The sequence below is a fragment of the Aythya marila genome (genome assembly GCF_965140915.1).
Source record: "Aythya marila genome assembly, chromosome: 2".
Classification (NCBI taxonomy): domain Eukaryota; kingdom Metazoa; phylum Chordata; class Aves; order Anseriformes; family Anatidae; genus Aythya; species Aythya marila.
The window spans coordinates 3,248,990-3,268,873 of NC_139043.1; the positions used below are offsets into that span (position 1 = coordinate 3,248,990).

The 19,884-nt window shown below is 41.5% G+C and overlaps 1 protein-coding gene across 13 annotated transcripts in view; it reads left to right on the plus strand.

Annotated features, from left to right (window-relative positions):
- Positions 1-19,884, plus strand: part of OBSCN (obscurin, cytoskeletal calmodulin and titin-interacting RhoGEF) — a 185,601-nt gene that overhangs the window by 28,669 nt on the left and 137,048 nt on the right. For 10 of the 13 annotated variants that reach the window (XM_082754701.1, XM_082754709.1, XM_082754707.1 and 7 more), the window contains exons 8-21: positions 977-1,249; positions 3,500-3,775; positions 4,510-4,782; positions 5,467-5,742; positions 6,351-6,626; positions 9,900-10,175; positions 11,566-11,841; positions 13,419-13,694; positions 14,319-14,594; positions 15,601-15,876; positions 17,033-17,308; positions 17,687-17,962; positions 18,542-18,817; positions 19,523-19,789. In XM_082754701.1, coding sequence (XP_082610827.1) covers positions 977-1,249; positions 3,500-3,775; positions 4,510-4,782; positions 5,467-5,742; positions 6,351-6,626; positions 9,900-10,175; positions 11,566-11,841; positions 13,419-13,694; positions 14,319-14,594; positions 15,601-15,876; positions 17,033-17,308; positions 17,687-17,962; positions 18,542-18,817; positions 19,523-19,789 — 3,849 coding nt within the window. The remainder of the gene's footprint in view (positions 1-976; positions 1,250-3,499; positions 3,776-4,509; positions 4,783-5,466; positions 5,743-6,350; positions 6,627-9,899; positions 10,176-11,565; positions 11,842-13,418; positions 13,695-14,318; positions 14,595-15,600; positions 15,877-17,032; positions 17,309-17,686; positions 17,963-18,541; positions 18,818-19,522; positions 19,790-19,884) is intronic. The other 3 variants (XM_082754708.1, XM_082754711.1, XM_082754713.1) reach the window with 3 other exon arrangements.

Below are 19,884 nucleotides of genomic sequence, written 5' to 3' on the forward strand. Positions count from 1 at the left end.
TGGACTGGGCTTATATCCAGCAGTGGTAATGTGCAGTTAGAAGGAACAGCTTCTGAAAAATGATTTTTTTAATCTGACATTATTATAGGATGGAGTTAAACATATTTACAGGATCTCAGAAACTACAGTGTACATCAGCTAGCTCTTGAGCTCCTAAAACACAGCCATTTGGTACAAATTTGTTTAATTAGTATTATGTGTGCACATTTTTGAAATTACAGAAAAAAATGCATACATAATAAAGACTTTGATTTTAGTAGCTTTGGCAGCACAGTCCCAAAAATCTGACTTAATTATATGTGCTATTTTAAAATAATACGTTAACAAGAGGTTTGAAGATTAATTCCGTTATCTAGAGTAAAGTGGGACTGTGGCTTTAGGCTAACATTTTTGGCTAGGATACTGGTGATTTTTTTGAATCTTTGCAGTCAGTGACTTGATTATTCCACTATGCATTAATAGATGCCAGATTCATCGTCTGTCTTCTGTGCTTTACTTGATTTCCAGGAAGGTTTTTTTTTTTTTCATTTCTGTCCTATGTGATATCTCCATAGATTTTTAATTTATTCTAACTTTATTTATCTAGATTATATTTTAACCTTTTTTGCTGTTGATTTCTCTGCCAGGATGTTACAATAGAATGATTGGATATCTTTCATCGCTTTCCTTCCAGTTTGCTTGTTTCAATTATTTCCTCACTTTTCCTATTTCAGGTATTTTCTTAAAGCCCAATTGCCTAGGACTTCATCTCCCTTTGGCTTAGCCTCTGTATGTTTTCTGGCTTTTGTATGTATGATTATCTGGTATATGGTTTGTAAAGGCTGAAAATTTGGCTGCTTCTGAATTAGAATCTAGTGACTACTTCCATAATTATACATGGATATTTGTTCTTATGATAAATTAATACCTTATGTGCATGTTTTCTAATGTTTATGCAATTATTTACCAGCACTATGTGTCCATATTTTTGTTTCAGCACTTGCAAACTTCGTAAACAAAGAGAAAACTGGAGGAGTTATCAGGGCCATTGCTGGAAAACAAGCTGAATTTGTTTCTGAGACCTCTGAAGCCAACATCATGGTTAAGTGGTATAAAGATGGCAAAGAAATCACGGCCAGCAAGAAATTCACCATGGAAGATAAGGGGAAACTGCATAAGCTTGTGGCTTCAGCTGTGACAAAAGAAGATGAGGGAACATACACATGCAAAATTGGAGATGACACTCTTATTTTTGATTTAAAAGTCTCAGGTAATTTTGTGATCCAAGTATGGGATCAGAGTCTGCGTTAGGCACTCAGAACTTGATTCAAGTTACTTGTCTTGCCTTGTAGATTGCCAGGTCTTTGGACTAAGTTTTCACAGTACTATTTCAGAAACTCTGACCTTACTGTAGTCCCTTTGCAAATCCACAGTACAGGCAAATAATATAACCATGCTGTTCTATGTTCAGGTCCACTCAAGGTTTTGCTAGGGTTGGAGTCCTGACTCGAACACTCCATGTAGTGAGCAGGCTGAAAGCTACATCTGGGCTTTTAGTTTAAGGATAGCCTCAGCATTTATATTATCCTTGAACATCCTGACTGAAGCAATTGTAAAGTCTTGCCATGGAAGTCCTGTGTCCTCCTTTGACAAGTCAGAGCTTGGAGTTTTGGAGAGCTAAGCATCTCTTTTTGTTCCCAAAAGACGTTGTGATCTCTGAGATGTCTCCCCGAGGTGCTGTAAGCCCAGCCATTAGTTCATGGCATATACCCATCAGCATAAAGCACATGCTCAAGCACGCGCTTCTCAGATCAAGCCCAGAAGAATAATGTTTTTCACTGATGTGTTCCAGTTTAGGATGGAGCTGGAGTATAAAATAACACAAGAAATTATCTGTGAAATTCAACATCTGTGAAATTCTGCTGACTCAATTTCCATAGCCTGGTGTGAAGCTTTCTCTTAAAAGTGGTTTCCTGGCTTGTGTCTTGAGCCTAATTTTTCAACCCAGTCCTTAGTTATAAACTAAAACTCTACTGCAGGCTTCTCATTTTGTATCCATGTGCTGCAGTGCAATGCAATTTAAGAGAAGTAATATCTCCCTGCTTGTGACCTGTAGCAGTACATCTGAGTTCCTGTGACACTGTCCATCAGCTAACTTAAAAACTTAGCAGAGCTGATAGATTTAGCACAGCACTGGGCTTGGGATTCATAGAGGGTTTACTGAGCTAGAGGGATTGCTTCCAGCTTGCAGGTGGTGTTTGCTCAAGTATTCACTCCGCATCCTGCCCCCAGTTCTGTTTGCTGTTTTGTTCCAAAACAGACAAACAAACAAACAAAAACCAAACCAGCAGCATCTGCAACGTATCTGCGTATCCCCACGAACTTTTTGATGAACAAGGAATGAGTTACAGCCTGTTAACAAAACCTTAGCTAGGGCAACTTCCAACTTGTTCCACATGTCACCACAAAATGTTTTCAGGTTGTTAATATTAAGTACCAAACAGTCATGATATGGTCTTTGGGCAGGAAAGCAATCTGCCTTTATGGTAATGAGTTACTTCGACAGTTTTGAATAGCAGGACTCAGGAGGGAGCATCCTTCCTTGCTTGTCTAGTTTTAAAAGAATAGATCACTCCTAATGATTACAGTTTTTAATGAAATATCTGTTTCCTGATGCCACAAATGTGTCTGTCATGGGTGTAGCATAGCAAGTGTCCTTGGTATATTTGGTGACTGAAAGCAACAGCTGCTGCTAGCAGAAATACAATACTGAGCCAAGATTGCTGGTAACTGACAGCCATCAGCTTGCTCCTCAGGCAGGGGCTGGCTTGATGGAACGAAGGCTATGAAATACCTGACGTGCTCATCAAACACTGCTTGTTAGCTTAGGGACACGGCGTGTTGAGTAGGTTTGCTCACATTTTGCAAGCAAGGTGACTGTTTCCACTTAGTTGCCTTCATTTTAACATTAGAAATACAGAGAAATAATACAGAAATACAGAAAACTGAATTTATGTTAAAGAAAAAATGGTTGAAAAAATAAAAGACTGTCAGTAACTTGAGGGCATCTCAGCTTGATTTAAAAGATCAAAGATTGCAAAGATTTTAAAATTTCATGTATTTGACTAAAACACACTGAATATTATTTGTATACATTTATAAAAAAAAAATTGTATACGTTTATAAAATATTTATCAATACCCGGCTTCCAAACTGGAGACTATTGTGTACTAACTCTCTTAAAACTTGAGCAATGAGTTCCCCAGTACAGATAACTCTGCTGTATCTCTGTGGGAGGACTTTTCTGACTTGTAAGGGCACCTTATTGCTGTGTCTGTTAACGCTCTGCCCTAGTTAAATTGCAGTATTACCATGCACACATCTGTACCTTTATACCTCCAGAGATGAAACTTCATCACCCAAGTGTGACTAGCAATAACAATCAGTTGTAACTATATCTTAACATTGTGCTGAATAATCCTGAATAAAGGCATAAACTGATTTCTCCTTTTCTTGTCAGATGAAGCTGTTAATTTTGTCAACAAGCCCAAAACAACTCCAGAAATATCAGTCAGTCCTTCTGAAAACCTTGAGCTTGTGTGTGAGGTGTCGGCTGCAAGTGGAACTGTCATATGGAAGAAGGATCAAACTGAGGTGAAGCAGGACCAGAGGACAACAATCATCTCTCAGGGGACACACCGCAAGCTCATCATCAAAAATGTGACACTGCAAGACCAAGGGAGCTATACCTGTGAAACGAAGAACGACAAAGTAACATTCCAAGTCAAAGTCAGAGGTGAGAAAATGCCCAAAATTCCAAAGATCAAGGAATACTCAGAATAATACTCCGAATAAAGATAAAAAAATACTTGGAAACAAGGAATACATTTGGAATAATATCTGACAGTTGGAGAATGATCTTAAAACCTCTCTGGGTACAATATTTCAGCTGTAGGACTTGATGTGCAGTCAAGTATCACAGTTTTTTACACACACTTTTAGTTGTAACTTCAAGAAATGATAGACAAGGAGGTTACTTCTGCACCTCTCGCAGTCAGCTGGTGTGTCTGCAGAAACACTCCTGCAGAATTACAGTGCAAGGTGATAGCAGAGGTGCAGGGGTAAATAAAAGGGAAGGGGGGGGTGTTGAAGAGCACTGATTAGATGGAGAATTGCTAAATTTAAGTGACTCAGATAGGTGAAAAAAACATGGGTGATTCCTAGATATGAGGGCTGTTCCTTTCTTATTCGCTGGAAGCTGAGAGAAATATCAGAAGAGAAAAAGAGGAGGGTTCAGGCAGTGCATATTGGTGCCTCAGGTCCAACTCTGTGCTTGAATTTTTTAACATTGTCCCACAGTTCCCACACACCCATCATTTACCAGTGGAAAAGCAGAGAAGGTGCTTTCCTGCCCTAATGGGCCAGCACTTGCTCTGTTAGGGGCAAGTACAGTGAAATAGGGGGAACTTGAATAAGCACTGGAGAAGACTACTGCAAAAAAACTGTGTGACTATTGTGGTATTCTTGCAGAGAAAGATGTGTTTACAAACAAGGACAAGGTACAAAAGGAGGTGAAGGCTGCACTGACACAAAATGCCACACTGAGCTGCGAGGTGGCCCAGGAGAAGACCGATGTGAAATGGTACAAGGAGGGGAAGCTGATCACGTCGAGCAAGAAGTTCAAGGTGGAGTCAGAGGGCAAATCTCGTCGGCTGGTGGTGAGTGAGGTGGAGAAGAAAGATGCTGGGGAATACACCTGTGAGGCTGCTGGCCAGAAACTGACCTTCAAGATTGTTGTCACAGGTAGGAGAGATGTTTCTTATCACGGAATGGCCCATGAGTCTCCTTTGGTACAGACCAGAATAAATCACTTTCTATGCTCCAGTGACTGGGTAGCATAGATCTTCACTGAGGTAGTGACAGAGATCAGGCAATCAGCTGGTGTGCATTCACTGTCACACAGACACTTATAGCTTGGTGTCCTCATCTGTAACCTGAATCTCACTTAACCAACCTTGCTGTTTTCTGACTACCTGGTAAAGGAAAAGCAAACAATGATATGTGCGGTTGTGATTTATGGGGATAAAGGTAGGGCCAGCTCCCACATCTGTTGGAAAATAGATCTTGAAGCAGGTTCAAGAAGATACCTAGAGTGGACAAGGCATATGTATGAGTACCAGTGGCAGATAAGATCAGATACCTACGTGTGCATTACATTATGGAGCAACAAGACAGATATCCTGTGCATCCACTGAGATAGGAAGAACCTGAACTCTTAAGGCATTGCAACATTTTGCTCAGAAACAGTGTTGTGTTGCCCTCAGATTGTACACGGGGTCTGAGGTGTATCTCAACTGAGTGTGGGGACCATTCTGAAATGACAGAGCTGTGTGAAACTTTCCTAAGCAGAATTTTGTATTAAGTTGTGAAAACTATGGACAGCACGAACATACCTGTGCATTTTAATTTGCGTCTCCCACTCTACAGAAGTAGAAGAAGGTTTTATCAATAAGGACAAAGTGCAGAAGGAGGTGAAAGCTGCACTAACAGAAAATGCCACGCTGAGCTGTGAGGTGGCCCAGGAGAAGACCGACGTGAAATGGTACAAGGAAGGGAAGCTGATCACATCGAGCAAGAAGTTCAAGGTGGAGTCGGAGGGCAAATCTCGTCGGCTGGTGGTGAATCAGGTGGAGAAGAAAGATGCTGGGGAATACACCTGTGAGGCTGCTGGCCAGAAACTGACCTTCAAAATTGTGGTCACAGGTAAGGGAAGATACTTTGTCCCATCCTTTCTATTTGTAGAACATTTACAAAAATGATTATTATTCTGTAAGTGTTTTTTTCCAGTGACACTTCAAATTTTTGGAGAATGTCATGGGGATGACTTAGCTCTGATAGGGAAAAGGAAGAAATTGTTCCAGGTACAGTTCTGAGGCAGTTCCATCCTTTAAAAAGTTTAGGAGTTTGCCTTCACTGTGGGAACAGGGCCATAAAAAGGAAGGTTCTGATTGCACCTCTCCATCGCCATGTCTTGGTGCATGCAGAACAACCGAGGACATTTCAGAGCAGGGGCACAATGGTGAGCAGTAGGGTGCTTGCCCCATGTCTGCACATTTTTTGTTTGTCTTGGAAGGGCTCGTTTCAGCCTGTGGGGAGAACAGGACAGGAAGGCTTTGTGCAAGTTCAGGTCTCTAAGGCATTGGGTAAATGGAACTGAGGGAAGAAAGTGGCAGGGAGAGTCATTCAAGGTGCATTATGTACTGGGGCTCCATAGTGGGGGAAAGGATTCTATTTTCCAGTTGTCTCTCTGCCTCCTGCTCCTCTTTCAAGTGGTCTCACTAATCTCTCTCTCTCTCCCCATCTCCTCCCAGAGCCAGAAGCTGTATTTACAAACAAGGAGAAGGTGCAGAAGGAGGTGAAAGCTGCACTGACACAAAATGCCACACTGAGCTGCGAGGTGGCCCAGGAAAAGACCGACGTGAAATGGTACAAGGAGGGGAAGCTGATCACGTCGAGCAAGAAGTTCAAGGTGGAGTCAGAGGGCAAATCTCGTCGGCTGGTGGTGAGTGAGGTGGAAAAGAAAGATGCTGGGGAGTACACCTGTGAGGCTGCTGGCCAGAAACTGACTTTCAAGATTGTTGTCACAGGTATGAGAAACCCACCATTTTGGGTGATATTTCATTGCCTTTTCTCTGTGTCTAGGTGTTCTCTCCTGTTCTCCCAGTCCAAAAATACTGTAAGGCTGCCTTTTGGTGTTGGCCTAAGCTACCATTTCAGTGAGGTTGTGTCAAACTTGGCAGGTCTACTGATTACATGCAGGTATCTTGTTATCAGCCACTCAACTTCCTCCGCCTCCTTAGGGTCAGATATTGAATCTAGAGTTTTTTGCTAGGGGGCACTGACCTAAAGGACCTCTACCAGTTTGGTATTCCTTCCCTTATTTTTGCCATTCATCCATGAAAGTAACTGTTTTCTCTCCTCTTCATTTCATGTTTTCTCTGCACGACATCCTGTGTACCAAAACAGAGAATTTCTTTGATTATTCCACTGTCTGGCTGTGCAAACACATACTTGTACACTTCCTCATGACTCTACCATGAAACAGTTTTGTGAATGCTGAACAGAAGTGGGTACAGATACGTGCAACTTGAGTTATGAGTTGTTTTTAACAACCTTTCATCCAGTTCTTCCCTTACCAATTTCTTCAACATCAGCTGCTTTTGGATACCTGAATGGGATTTATGCAGTTATGAGAACTGTGCAACACTGGTCTACCAATCAATATTGCAACAGTAGCATTTACAACACCCTACTTTATTGTGGCTGCATCAAGTTTTGGAAGTTGATTGTAGCATACTGCCCTAAAAATTTTCAATCTGATGCATTGCATTTGTCTGTGGTCTGTTGAATCCAAAGGAGATGACTGTTCCTTCCAAGTTCTACATCTGTAATGACCAGTCGTGAGTCCAGTAATGTGTATTTCTATTTGCTTTTTTTTTTTTTTTTTCCTGTAGCAATGTGATTTGGAGTCTGAGGATTTAGCACTGAAGCAGTTCTCTTGTTCTAACTGCAGTATGGATTTCTTTGGTATCAGTAAATTTTGTGAGAGGTCTGACAGTTTCTGAATTGGCTGATAAGAAGGGCTTTTGTTTTGTTTTATTGGTTGTAGTTACACTCTGCTGTCTCTGCTCATAAGTCAGATGGCTCTCTGTTAACTTTATGGTTTTTGTTTCATATTCTGAGCTGGTCAGAACAAGGAATCCATTCTCTCTCTTTTTCTCTTTCTCTCTTTCTTTCTCTCCTTCTCTGTTTCTTTCTCTGTTTCTTTCTCTTTCTCTCTTTCTCTCTTTCTCTCTCTCTTCTCTCTCTTTCTTTCTCTCTTTCTCTTTCTTTCTCTCTTTCTCTTTCTTTCTCTCTTTCTTTCTCTCTCTCTCTCTCTTTCTTTCCAAATTTCCTTCTTTCTTTATTTCCGAATTTCTTTCTTTCTTTCCGAATTTCTTTATTTCTTTCCGAATTTCTTTCTTTCTTTCTGAATTTCTTTCTTTCCGAATTTCTTTCGGCATTGAACATACTGGACCTTAATCCTGGCTGAGGTCTGGCATTTTATCAGCTATGTAGAGGAGCAACTGCACTCTGAGTCTACTGACTTTCCTGCTTGCACATATGTTGGAGACCTGAAGTCCTTGCAGGGCATAGCTTGCGTTCTGTTCCCTTGTAAAGGTTGCAGTCTTTCTGCTCTCCCTGTCCTGGGGCATCCCACTCCCTGAGTCTTCAGCGTGCAATGTACAACTGCTCCTATAGCACAAAGCTTTGCTGCTGCCCTGTCAGCCATCAGCTGTTACTCTCCCCACACCTCATGGTGTACATAGGGTATGATTTGAGGGCCTTGGGATCTTTATCACGAGCTGTATAGCTCATGCTTTTGGCTCAGGAAATTGCCAGTTTCAGTGGAGGATGGATTACAGTAAGGCTAGGTTTGAGAGACATCTGTCACACAACATGGACATTGATGGAAAGACCGTGGCATGGATTGGAATAAACCAAGTTCATCCTCAGCTGCTGAAGCCAGCTCATACATTACTGCATGGGTGAAGATAGGAAACGCAGAACTGTAAGGCTTTTACACTTGAATTTCACTAGCTGAGGGCTATTCTTAGCTGTTTGCCTCAGAAACCAAGGGATTTCAGTTCTCTTTCAAACTGGGTGACTTCATGGCGGCACAAGGTAATTTAACACCTTTCCCTCTCTGTCGTAAGTGGAGAGCGCTTGCCTAGCTACTGTTGCTGTATTGCTCATGTGTACCACTGTAATGTGACGTGCAAGCCCAGCACTCACTGGAAAATGATCTAGTGTGAAAGTCAGGAGGGGATTATGAGTACTCTTTGAGTGGTTGGCTCTTTCGCTGCAGAAGTCCTCGTCTTACTAGATTATCCCAAAGTGCAATGGCTTTCTGAATCTTAATTTATCCTCTTACCACTGCATTCAGAAAGCTTTTCAGGGTTCCTGTATTCCAGGGTTCCACTGGTAGCACAAACCCATCCATTTTAAGGACAGCCTGAAGTTTAGATTCTTAGTGTTGAATATTGGGATGCAACTATGGCCCTTTAGCTTATCATAAAAAACACACAAAGTGCTGCACACGTTAGAGACTGAGATAAAAGTGTAGTAAAAAGAGTTGGTTCTGCAATCTCATTATCTAAAGATTCATGATATACACTGAAATTCTTATCAAAAGGATACACAATATCCTTTTGATGCCCACTCCATTTGTTGAGACAGAAGTTCCAAAGGGAACTGTGGAAGAAAGTGTCTTTAAACAATTCATTTTGCCTGTGTTAATTATTGAGAGAAAATTCCCTCAGTCAGTTTTCAGAAAAGTCAGAGGTTTCCAAGTACAGAAAATTGTATTTTATGCATAAAACTGAGCTATGAAAATTAACTTAAGCCAAGTACTTTTCCATATTAAGAACTGTATCTTTATAATTTCCTTGGAATTAAGTTAAAAGATATTTTCTGAAAAATACCCAGTCTTAACCTGACATACTCAGATGCTGGTAAATTCCTGTAAATAATGTGATAGTGAAGTCTGCGATTCATAATTGGGTTGTATTTGGCTAAACTCAAATGTAGACTGTAGCAATATGAAAAAAACACAAAGGTGAAGATTTATCTTTGCCTTCATTAGAAGAAATTTGAAAATGAGGAGTTCCAGCTGTTTGAAAAGAATAGTTAGAGAGACAGAATGATTATGAGGACTGTCTGTAGAGGTTGTATTATAATGTATGATAAACACATCTGTAAAGCAATGTTCCTTACAAGAAATTGTCCTATACAATGTGTATACAAAATATGTATAATATCTTCCAGTCACAAGCTATTTGTATCTTACATATATTTTCTCTAACATTTCCAAATACCAGAGCCAGAAGCTGTATTCACAAACAAAGACAAAGTGCAGAAGGAGGTGAAAGCTGCACTGACACAAAATGCCATGCTGAGCTGCGAGGTGGCCCAGGAGAAGACCGACGTGAAATGGTACAAGGAGGGGAAGCTGATCACGTCGAGCAAGAAGTTCAAGGTGGAGTCGGAGGGCAAATCTCGTCGGCTGGTGGTGAGTGAGGTAGAGAAGAAAGATGCTGGGGAGTACACCTGTGAGGCTGCTGGCCAGAAACTGACCTTCAAGATTGTTGTCACAGGTAGGAGAGAGATTCTCTCAGTACTGTTTCCTATCGTGATTAATTGCTGCCTTCAACATATTCTGAGTTTATATGCACTCTGCAGCTTTATTTTATTTGTCATTTTACAAAACTGAGTTTGATTCACAATGTGGTAGATGCATCTTACCTCTTTCTATCTGTTCCCAAGATGGACATAAGATTTGGTTCAGATGCCTGCATGTAGGCTTCCAGTTATTCCTGAAACATTCTGGAGATCCCTGGCTGACATCCAGCTGACCTACTAGAAATGGGCAGCTTTCCCGAGAGTCCCTGGTGTATCTCCCAGCCTCATGAAGACATCTTGGGTGAACAGGGTGTGTCAAATTGCCCAAGACACCAGTATGTGGGCAACTGAAATGCGGTCCTCGTCAGTGCAGTCTATGAAGTGACCATTGACAGGGTCACCCCTGACTACAGCAGAGTTTCCAGTAGCACAGTCTCACTGGGAAATCTAAACTTAGGTGTCTTAATCTGGGAGCTGAGACCAGCTCTACCTCCTGGGTAGCTAAAGTTAAGGGAATCTCTGTCCTGATGTCAGATTCCTAATTGCTGAGAATCATCAGTGGCTTCTGGATCTTGGTAACATAAACCTTTTTTAACTCTTGAAGATTCGCTCCACAGCTGAGATTGGTTTGCAGGTATGCACTAAAAGATGCAGTATTCCTGCTGACAAGGGCTGAAGCAAGCATGCAATTAGAGGTTAAATAAATACTGGTGGTGCATATTATTTTAATATGACTATATTGTTTTGTGTACAAAATATTTCAATTACCACGGATTTTCTGAGGAATTATTCCTGATACCTAGATATCACAGAGCACATCATGTTCATATTTGCTGTTTGCTGTTGACTTCCAATTTTTAATTAATGTAACCATGCAAATACTATACTCATTTAAAAACAGATTTTGCAGAAACAAGTTTATGCACAGCTCCATGAACCACATAGAAATGGAGTTAAGAAGGATTTCAGGAGGTCAGCCTAATGCATCCCTCTCTGCTGCGTGACAGTAGCTAGGTTTCCATCCAGATACCCAAGGGGGTCGCAAGTGGCTCATTTAGGGACAGCTCTGTGCTTAAGTTAGGAAAATATTTGATTAAAAACCTTACTTGTTTTAAAACTTTATAAGGTATGAAGAATATATGGTTATAGTAGTCCACTAGTTGTCTGGAGAAGGAAGTGTTAGGTTGTTAATTTATAGAAAGAACATTTTTAAACTGGATCATGTTCATTCGCTTTAGCATGTATGGAATTATTCTAAAATGACAAAGATGCATTAAGTTGTTGTAAGCTGAATTTTGCATTTTGTTATGAACATTTTGGACAGCATGACTGTATCTTTGTGTCTTAAATTGTCTCCCTCTATAGAAGCAGAGGATGCTTTTGTGAACAAAGAGAAGGTACAGAAGGAGGTGAAGGCAGTCATGAAGGAGAATGCCACACTGAGCTGCGAGGTGGCCCAGGAGAAGACCGACGTGAAATGGTATAAGGAGGGGAAGCTGATCACCTCGAGCAAGAAGTTTAAGGTGGAGTCGGAGGGCAAATCTCGTCGGCTGGTGGTGAGTGAGGTGGAGAAGAAAGATGCTGGGGAATACACCTGTGAGGCTGCTGGCCACAAACTGACCTTCAAGATTGATGTCACAGGTGAGAGATTACCTATTTACATTTATTTATTTATTTTGGTCATAACTTTTAAGACAGTTCCCTAGTGTTTTGATTCCAGAATTCCAGCAATTTATTTCCAGCATTGATCTATGTGGTTCTGCAACAGAACGCATATCGTTATTCTTAAAAATTGATGTGCATGTGCTTGGACACTTTAGGAAAGAGAGAAATCCATGCATGTCAGTATTCTTTCTCAGAGACTGACCAAGAATAGTTATTAAGAAATAGGATTTAAGAACAAGACGAACATACAACAGTCCTTCCACACTTTAGCAATCTCTAATTCCAGTCTAAGAATCTGTAGTTTCTGTCTCTACTGGGACAGAGCTCGCTTCTACCATATCTATACAAGACATGGCTTTGCTGAAAGATTTTACCAATATGGCCTTGTGAGGAATTGAGGAACACACTTTGAAAGTAAGTTCAGAACAATATCCAGCAGTTTGTGTAAGCAACTCTATCATCAATACATACCCTTCTATTCTTGCTGCTAGTTATTTTTGTTGCAAACAGTACCCCATACTTCGTTTGTCATGATATTTAAATCTTCCTTCAGTCTTGTTTGAAAGAGTTGAGGGAGGACTACCTAGTTTTGATGTAGTCATTTCTTAACTGTGCACAGAAAGAAAACTCTAAAGATGCATGCAATGAAAACTAAAACAGACAAAACTACCAGAAGTTTACGTGAAACAATAGAATTGGATTTGGTGCAAAGACCTGCTGTTTTTTCTTTCAGAGGATTCACACTAGAATCTAACAGTGTCATCTTTGAAGTGTGTGCATCTACACAGCCCAATGCACCACTCACACCTCAAAGCTCTTTATTTTGGACTCAACTGAGAATGTGGTTATTTATCTTCTGCACTGGAGGTGGTTTGTGGCTGGCCTCCTCCCAGTGTGGTCTGAGCAAAAGCATGACATTACAGCATTGAGATTCATGTGACTGCCAGTTGTGGGTCTCACTGAGATACAAGCTGATTGGATTTCACTCTGCTTGCTCTGCTGTGTGTGTGTTCTGTGGTATATATTACTGGGGAGTGACCCTACAAGGAAATTAGAGACAAATGTGCCTCGTTCTGGTTTGAGAGATGGCAACTCTCCTTTGTGCTATAAAAAATACAGTGATACTTATTTCATGATTCAGTTATATGACTTTACTATAGCTCTATGCCATTTGTAGGAATGGTACAGGGTAAAACCGAACCATTATTTTACTTCAAACAATGAATGTCATTGATAGCAGTAGCTGTTTGAGGAAAAAATGTAGTAGATTATTAGTTTCTGCCTTTCAGTTTCATTTACAAAGGGTCTTATTACACTGTTTGAAAGAAGAACTCTTCTTAGCTCCCTGTGGAAAGATTTTATAATCTGGACTGGGAGAACTTTATCCTCTATTGGATGCAACAAGGCACTGAAGGGCTTTCAGAAGCTGTTTGTGCTTATGACTTAGCCAAAAGGTCTATCTCTGAGGAAAGCTGTTGACAGCAATAATGGAGGGTTGCATGACAAGCTATTTGTATCTTATATATGTTTTCCCTAACATTTCCCAATTCCAGAGCCAGAAGTTGTATTCACAAACAAGGAGAAGGTGCAGAAGGAGGTGAAAGCTGCACTAACAGAAAATGCCACGCTGAGCTGCGAGGTGGCCCAGGAGAAGACCGACGTGAAATGGTACAAAGAGGGGAAGCTGATCACATCGAGCAAGAAGTTCAAGGTGGAGTCAGAGGGCAAATCTCGTCGGCTGGTGGTGAGTGAGGTGGAGAAGAAAGATGCTGGGGAATACACCTGTGAGGCTGCTGGCCAGAAACTGAACTTCAAAATTGTGGTCACAGGTGAGAGAAGACACTTTGGCCCATCCTTCCTATTTCTAGAACATTTACAAAAATGATTATTATTCTGTAAGAGTTTTTCCAATGACACTTCAGATTTTTGGAGAATGTCATGGGGATGACTTAGCTCTGATAGGGAAAAGCAAGAAAGTGTTCCAAGTACAGTTCTGAGGCAGTTCCATCCTTTAAAAAGTTTAGGAGTTTGCCTTCACTGTGGGAACAGGGCCATAAAAAGGAAGGTTCTGATTGCACCTCTCCATCGCCGTGTCTTGGTGCAAGTGGAACAACTCTGCGGTGCAGCTAATTCCCAGAACGTTTCAGAGCAGGGACACAGTGGTAGCAATAGGGTGTCTGGCCCACATCTGCACACTTTTTGTTTGTCTTGGAAGGGCTCGTTTCAGCCTGTGGGGAGAACATTACATGAAAGCTTTGTGCAAGTTCAGGTCTCTAAGGCATCAAGTAAATGGCAACTGAAGGAAGAAAGTGGCACAGGGTGTCATTCAAGATGCATTGCTGTGATGGGCCTCCATAGTGGCGGAATGGATTCAGTTTTCCAGCTCCCTCTCTGCCTCCAGATTCTCTTTCAAGTGGCCTGACTAGTGTCTCTCTCTCCCCATCTACCCCCAGAGCCAGAAGCTGTATTCACAAACAAGGAGAAAGTGCAGAAGGAGGTGAAAGCTGCACTGACACAAAATGCCACACTGAGCTGCGAGGTGGCCCAGGAGAAGACCGATGTGAAATGGTACAAGGAGGGGAAGCTGATCACGTCGAGCAAGAAGTTCAAGGTGGAGTCAGAGGGCAAATCTCGTCGGCTGGTGGTGAGTGAGGTAGAGAAGAAAGATGCTGGGGAGTACACCTGTGAGGCAGCTGGCCAGAAACTGACCTTCAAGATTCATGTTACAGGTGAGTAAATGTTTCATCTGTTTTACATCCCCCCCAAAACTGAAGGAAAGACAAGTTGCATAGCTTGACAAATTCCACCTCAGCAGTCAGTTGATGGAGTATTTAAATTCTGCTGTTTAACTCACGTCCATTCACACTGTTAGGTCTGTCTGCTTCTTTGAAAGTGGAGAACTTAGAGGATTTCTGTAGCCTAAGCCCAAGATATCTGTTAATCTAATGGAGATGCAGCGATAACAAAAATCATCAGACTAGATGATCTTTAAATGTTCCTTCCAACCCAATCCATTCTCTGATTCTACAGAGGAAACCTTTTTATTATCAATTCTGCCATACTAGTACCATTCTCAGAAGTGGTAGCTGAGGAAAACAAGTTTCTTCAACATGACATGAGCAAGAATGGGATTTAACCCTGACATCCCTTGGTCGTATCCTGATGAATTTAAAGCAAATTGAAGAGTTCACGTATTAGATTGCATTTTGATTCTGGCACCGTGCAGTGCTAAGCAAATACCATGGGGGCTAGCTAGTTTAAAGTCATTAGAGAAGCATAGTTCTGGGTTGACACATCTTTGAAACACTGGGCAAATAAAGGTAATAAACACAGAATGTACACACAAAGATTGTTTCTGAAGCCTACATTTGCTTTTGCTGTCAAAGTAAATTACAGCTCTCAGCTTGTTTGGACAATTTAATTTCTGTCCACTTATACAAACTTCTTAACAGCTCTGTGCACTGGTGCGCTGCTGGACATTGGGGAAATGTGAATTTTTCTGCATATTTTGGTAGTAGAAGTGAAAGCAGTTTTCAGGCCATCTAAATAGAAGGAGTCCTTCACTGGCACTTGATCTAATTCAGATGTTAACATTCAGCTGATACCACTGGAAGGAAATCTGGGTGGGATTGCCATCCTCTCAGCACCACAGTCCAAAGACTGATGTGGGCATTTGGGAAGGGCTGTATAGAAGAGGTTCACTTTTTGAATCTGCTGCTTTACCCTCAATTCCAGAAGTGGAGGATGGTTTTATCAACAAGGAGAAGGTGCAGAAAGAGGTAAAAGCTGCACTGACAGAAAATGCCATGCTGAGCTGCGAGGTGGCCCAGGAGAAGACCGACGTGAAATGGTACAAGGAGGGGAAGCTGATCACGTCGAGCAAGAAGTTCAAGGTGGAGTCAGAGGGCAAATCTCGTCGGCTGGTGGTGAATCAGGTGGAGAAGAAAGATGCTGGGGAATACACCTGTGAGGCTGCTGGCCAGAAACTGAACTTCACGATTCAAGTTACAGGTGAGAGAAAATACTTTGCTCCATCCTTCCTATTTCTAGGATATTTAGAAAAATGATTATTATTTTGTAAGAGTTCTTATTATGCTTCAAATTTTTCAAGTTTGCTTCTTTTTCAAGTAAGCACTTTTTTGCTCTTTTTTTTTTTTTCCTATTTTTTTTTCCAAGTTTTTCCTATTATGCTTATTCCTTCGGGGGAGGTTTAGGGTAGATATTAGGATAAATTTCTGTACTGAAGGGATTGTGCAGCACTGGAATAGGTTGGCCAGGGAAGTGGTTGAGTCACCATCCCTGGAGGTCTTCAAGAAATGTGTTGATGTAGAACTTAGTAGCATGGTTTAGTGGTGGACTTTAGTACTAGGTTCAAGGTTTAACTAGATGATCTCAGAGGTCTTTTCCAACCTGAATGATTCTATGATTCTGTGATAAATGACAGCTTGGGGGAGAAAGTAGCATGGAGTGTCATTCAAGATGCATTGCCCTTCTGGGGCTTCAGAGTGAGAGAATGGACTCAGTTTTCTGACTCAGTCTGCCTACTGCTCCTCTTGCAAATGCCTGACTAAGATGTCTCCTGGAGAACAGGGGTATTTCACAATTTGGATGCAATAATGTGAGATGGGCTAGGCTTTCCTAAAGGTCACATAGGAAGTAAGGATACAGTCTTGACCATGGATGTCCTGGTCAAGCACGCTTCACACTGGACAAAATGATCTGGTGCTGCTTGGACAGCAGAGGCAGTTGGAACCAGAGAAATCAACAAATGGGGCTCTGACACAGCATGGTGCAGTTTCTGCCACTAGGAATTTATCAGTTTGCACTCAACTTCAACCAAAGTATTTCCTGCCTTAACTGGGCCCTGCAATAGAGTGATGATGATCCATCAGGTGATCTCTTAGCTTGCTGCACTGAGACACTAATCTTTCTGTGATTTGTCATGAAGCAACTAAAAGCTTCTTTGAAAAACTAAACAACAAAGCAAGCAAACAACAAGAAAAAAAAAAAAAAACACCCACCCCCCATGGAACAGTTTGCATGTTCCTCCAGTAGCTTTAGATGTGTACTGTCAAGTCAAAGAGATGGTTTCCAGCATTCTCTGTAAGCCCAAAGGGGACTTGGCAACTTCATATTTTGTAAATGCTGAATCTTTCTCTCTTTTCAGAGCCAGAAGTTGTATTTACAAACAAGGAGAAGGTGCAGAAGGAGGTGAAAGCTGCACTAACAGAAAATGCCACGCTGAACTGCGAGGTGGCCCAGGAGAAGACCGACGTGAAATGGTACAAGGAGGGGAAGCTGATCACCTCGAGCAAGAAGTTCAAGGTGGAGTCAGAGGGCAAATCTCGTCGGCTGGTGGTGAATCAGGTGGAGAAAAAAGATGCTGGGGAATACACCTGTGAGGCTGCTGGCCAGAAACTGACCTTCAAGATTGATGTCACAGGTAAGACAGACATTGTCTGAATTACAGTGGAGGACAATAAAATAAAAAGTATAGTAATTATCACAGAGTGGTCCAGTTGCAATAGACTCTGTTCAGGGTTTACCTGTATCTGTTTTTCTTGTGACCAATTGCCTGGATTTGTAGGAACTGAAACATTTGGCTTTAGCTTGGCACAATATGGCCTATCTCATTCTTTGTGTGTCTTCCCTAGTTTCCACATTGCAATTTGCTTCCACAGAAGGGTAGATATTGTCTAGTGAAGGTAATCAGTTTTGTTATAAGTGACGACCTGAATATTTACCAGCCTATGCACATAAATCTGTAAGATGACTTCATTTTAATCTCTCTGTGAATATTTTGTTCCTTTTCTGCACTCAGAGCCCAAACCTGCATTTATAAACCAGGAAAAGGTACAGAAGGAGGTAAATGCTGTCTTGACTGAAAGCGCCGTTCTGAGCTGTGAGGTAGCAGAAGATGCAACTGAAGTAAAATGGTACAAGGATGGCAGACTGCTTGTTTCCTCCAGGAAGTTCAAAATAGAAACTGTGGGTAAAACCCGTCGTCTGGTTGTAGAGCAGCTGGAAAAGAAAGATGCTGGAGAATACGTCTGTGAGGCTGCTGGCCAGAAGCTGACCTTCAAGTTGGAACCAACTGGTGAGTGTTCACTTTGGAGGCACTAAGCAGCACTCTGTGTGGCTTAGAGGAAAACTGGATGTTATCTACCCACCCAGTGGCCATGTTGCAGCCATGATTTCCCCTGGAACAACATTACTGAACCACATCATGCATGAAATTGTCTTTGCATTGTTCAATATAGAGAAGAGGCCAAGAGAAAGGGAGTAAACAGAAAAGAGACTAGACCATAAATTCAGATTTAGCATATTAATACTTCTTAACTAGATTTAGAATCCTAAAAATGGGAGAACACATATTATACAGGTCATTTTATCTCTAAGAAACAAGTTTTTATAGGTAGCAGGATGTGTATTTTCCTCTCCTTTCCTCTGCTTCTCTTTTAAGCAAAAGCTTAGGGTTACCTGACAGGTGATTTTCTTTCTTTCCACTCATCGAAAGATTATAGCAGCCACAAAGATTCAGCTGTATTCCCTGTGTTATTAGAGTTTATAGAGGAGCTGGTATGTGACTGAGTCATGAAGACAGAAATTGAAAATTGCTGTGTTTAAGGATTGGAGAATTAAGTTATTAGTTTTTCTATTTTAATGTCTTTCCTAGAACCAGAGGCTAAATTTGAAAATAAAGTTGTCCAGAAGGAGCCCCTCATTGTTCAAGAACATGAAAGCATCATTTTGACTACTTCAGTAACGCCTGAAACTGCTGTAGTAAAGTGGTTCAAAGATGGAGCAGAAATCAGGGCGAACAAGAAGTATGTGATCAAGAGCGAGGGGGCGTCCAGGACTCTGACAGTGAACCTGGCGGAGAGCACAGACACTGCTGTGTACACTTGCAAGACAAAAAGTGACAAGCACGAATTCAAAGTAGAGGTGAAAGGTGAGCAGATAGCAGCCAGCAAGTTGTATCCCTTCCTATCAGTTGTGTTTCTCTTGTGGGAGGATAAGGTGAAGATTTTGTACCTCTCTCAAAAATTGTTCCAACTTCTAGACTTGAATTGCTTTTGCAGCTACTGTGGCTTCCCTACCATGTGCCAATAAAGTCCTTCCTGCCTTCAAAGACGCAATTTTCGTCCTTCAGTGGCCTCTTGGGCAACAAGGACACCTAAGATGGGTGCTTTTCCTGGCGTTTGCTCTCCAATGTTATCACACCATTTTTGTCTCCTCCTAATCCAGTGGGTAGGGCATGGGCAGAGCCTTAGCTCTTCCTGACTGCTCACCAGTGTGACAAAGCTGATGCGTAGTTTTTATGCATAGTCAGGCAAATTAGGCTCTGATGTTTAGAACAAACAAACAATCAAAACTAAAACAACAACAAAAAACCACAACCAATCAAACAATGAAACAATAAAAATATCCACTGTGGTCTCATTAGGTAAAATAAGAAAGAAAGGCACAACACAAACACAATCATGTTTTAAATACAATTCTTGATTTACAGAGTGGTAATGCTAATACAATTTCATTTAAATGTAATCTCCACCTTTTATATATATTTTTGTTAAGGTTGGCTAGAACAGGTTTCATAGAACAGATTTCTTAACTTTTCCTTTCTTGCCATTTTTTTCTTTCCTCTGCACCTCAGAAATCCCAGTGAAATTTACCAAAAAGCTTGAAACTGTTAATGCTGAGATTGGAGGCAGCGTGTCATTGACCTGTGAAGTGAGTCATGCCAGAGGGAAGGTGGTGTGGCGCAGGAATGGAGTTGAGATCAAGCCCAGCAAACGTTTCCAGATTCACGAGGAGGGTGTCAAACGAACCCTGACAATAACAGGGATCCGGGCTGAGGATGAGGGAGAGTACTTCTGTGAGTCCAGAGATGACAAGAGCAGCATTACCATCACCCCCAAAGGTAAGTCTCTAGAACTGAATGGTGACAATGTGGAAAGATCCTTGGCTTTCCTCCTCAGCTGCTACAACCCTGCAAAGCCAAGTTTATTCATGTGT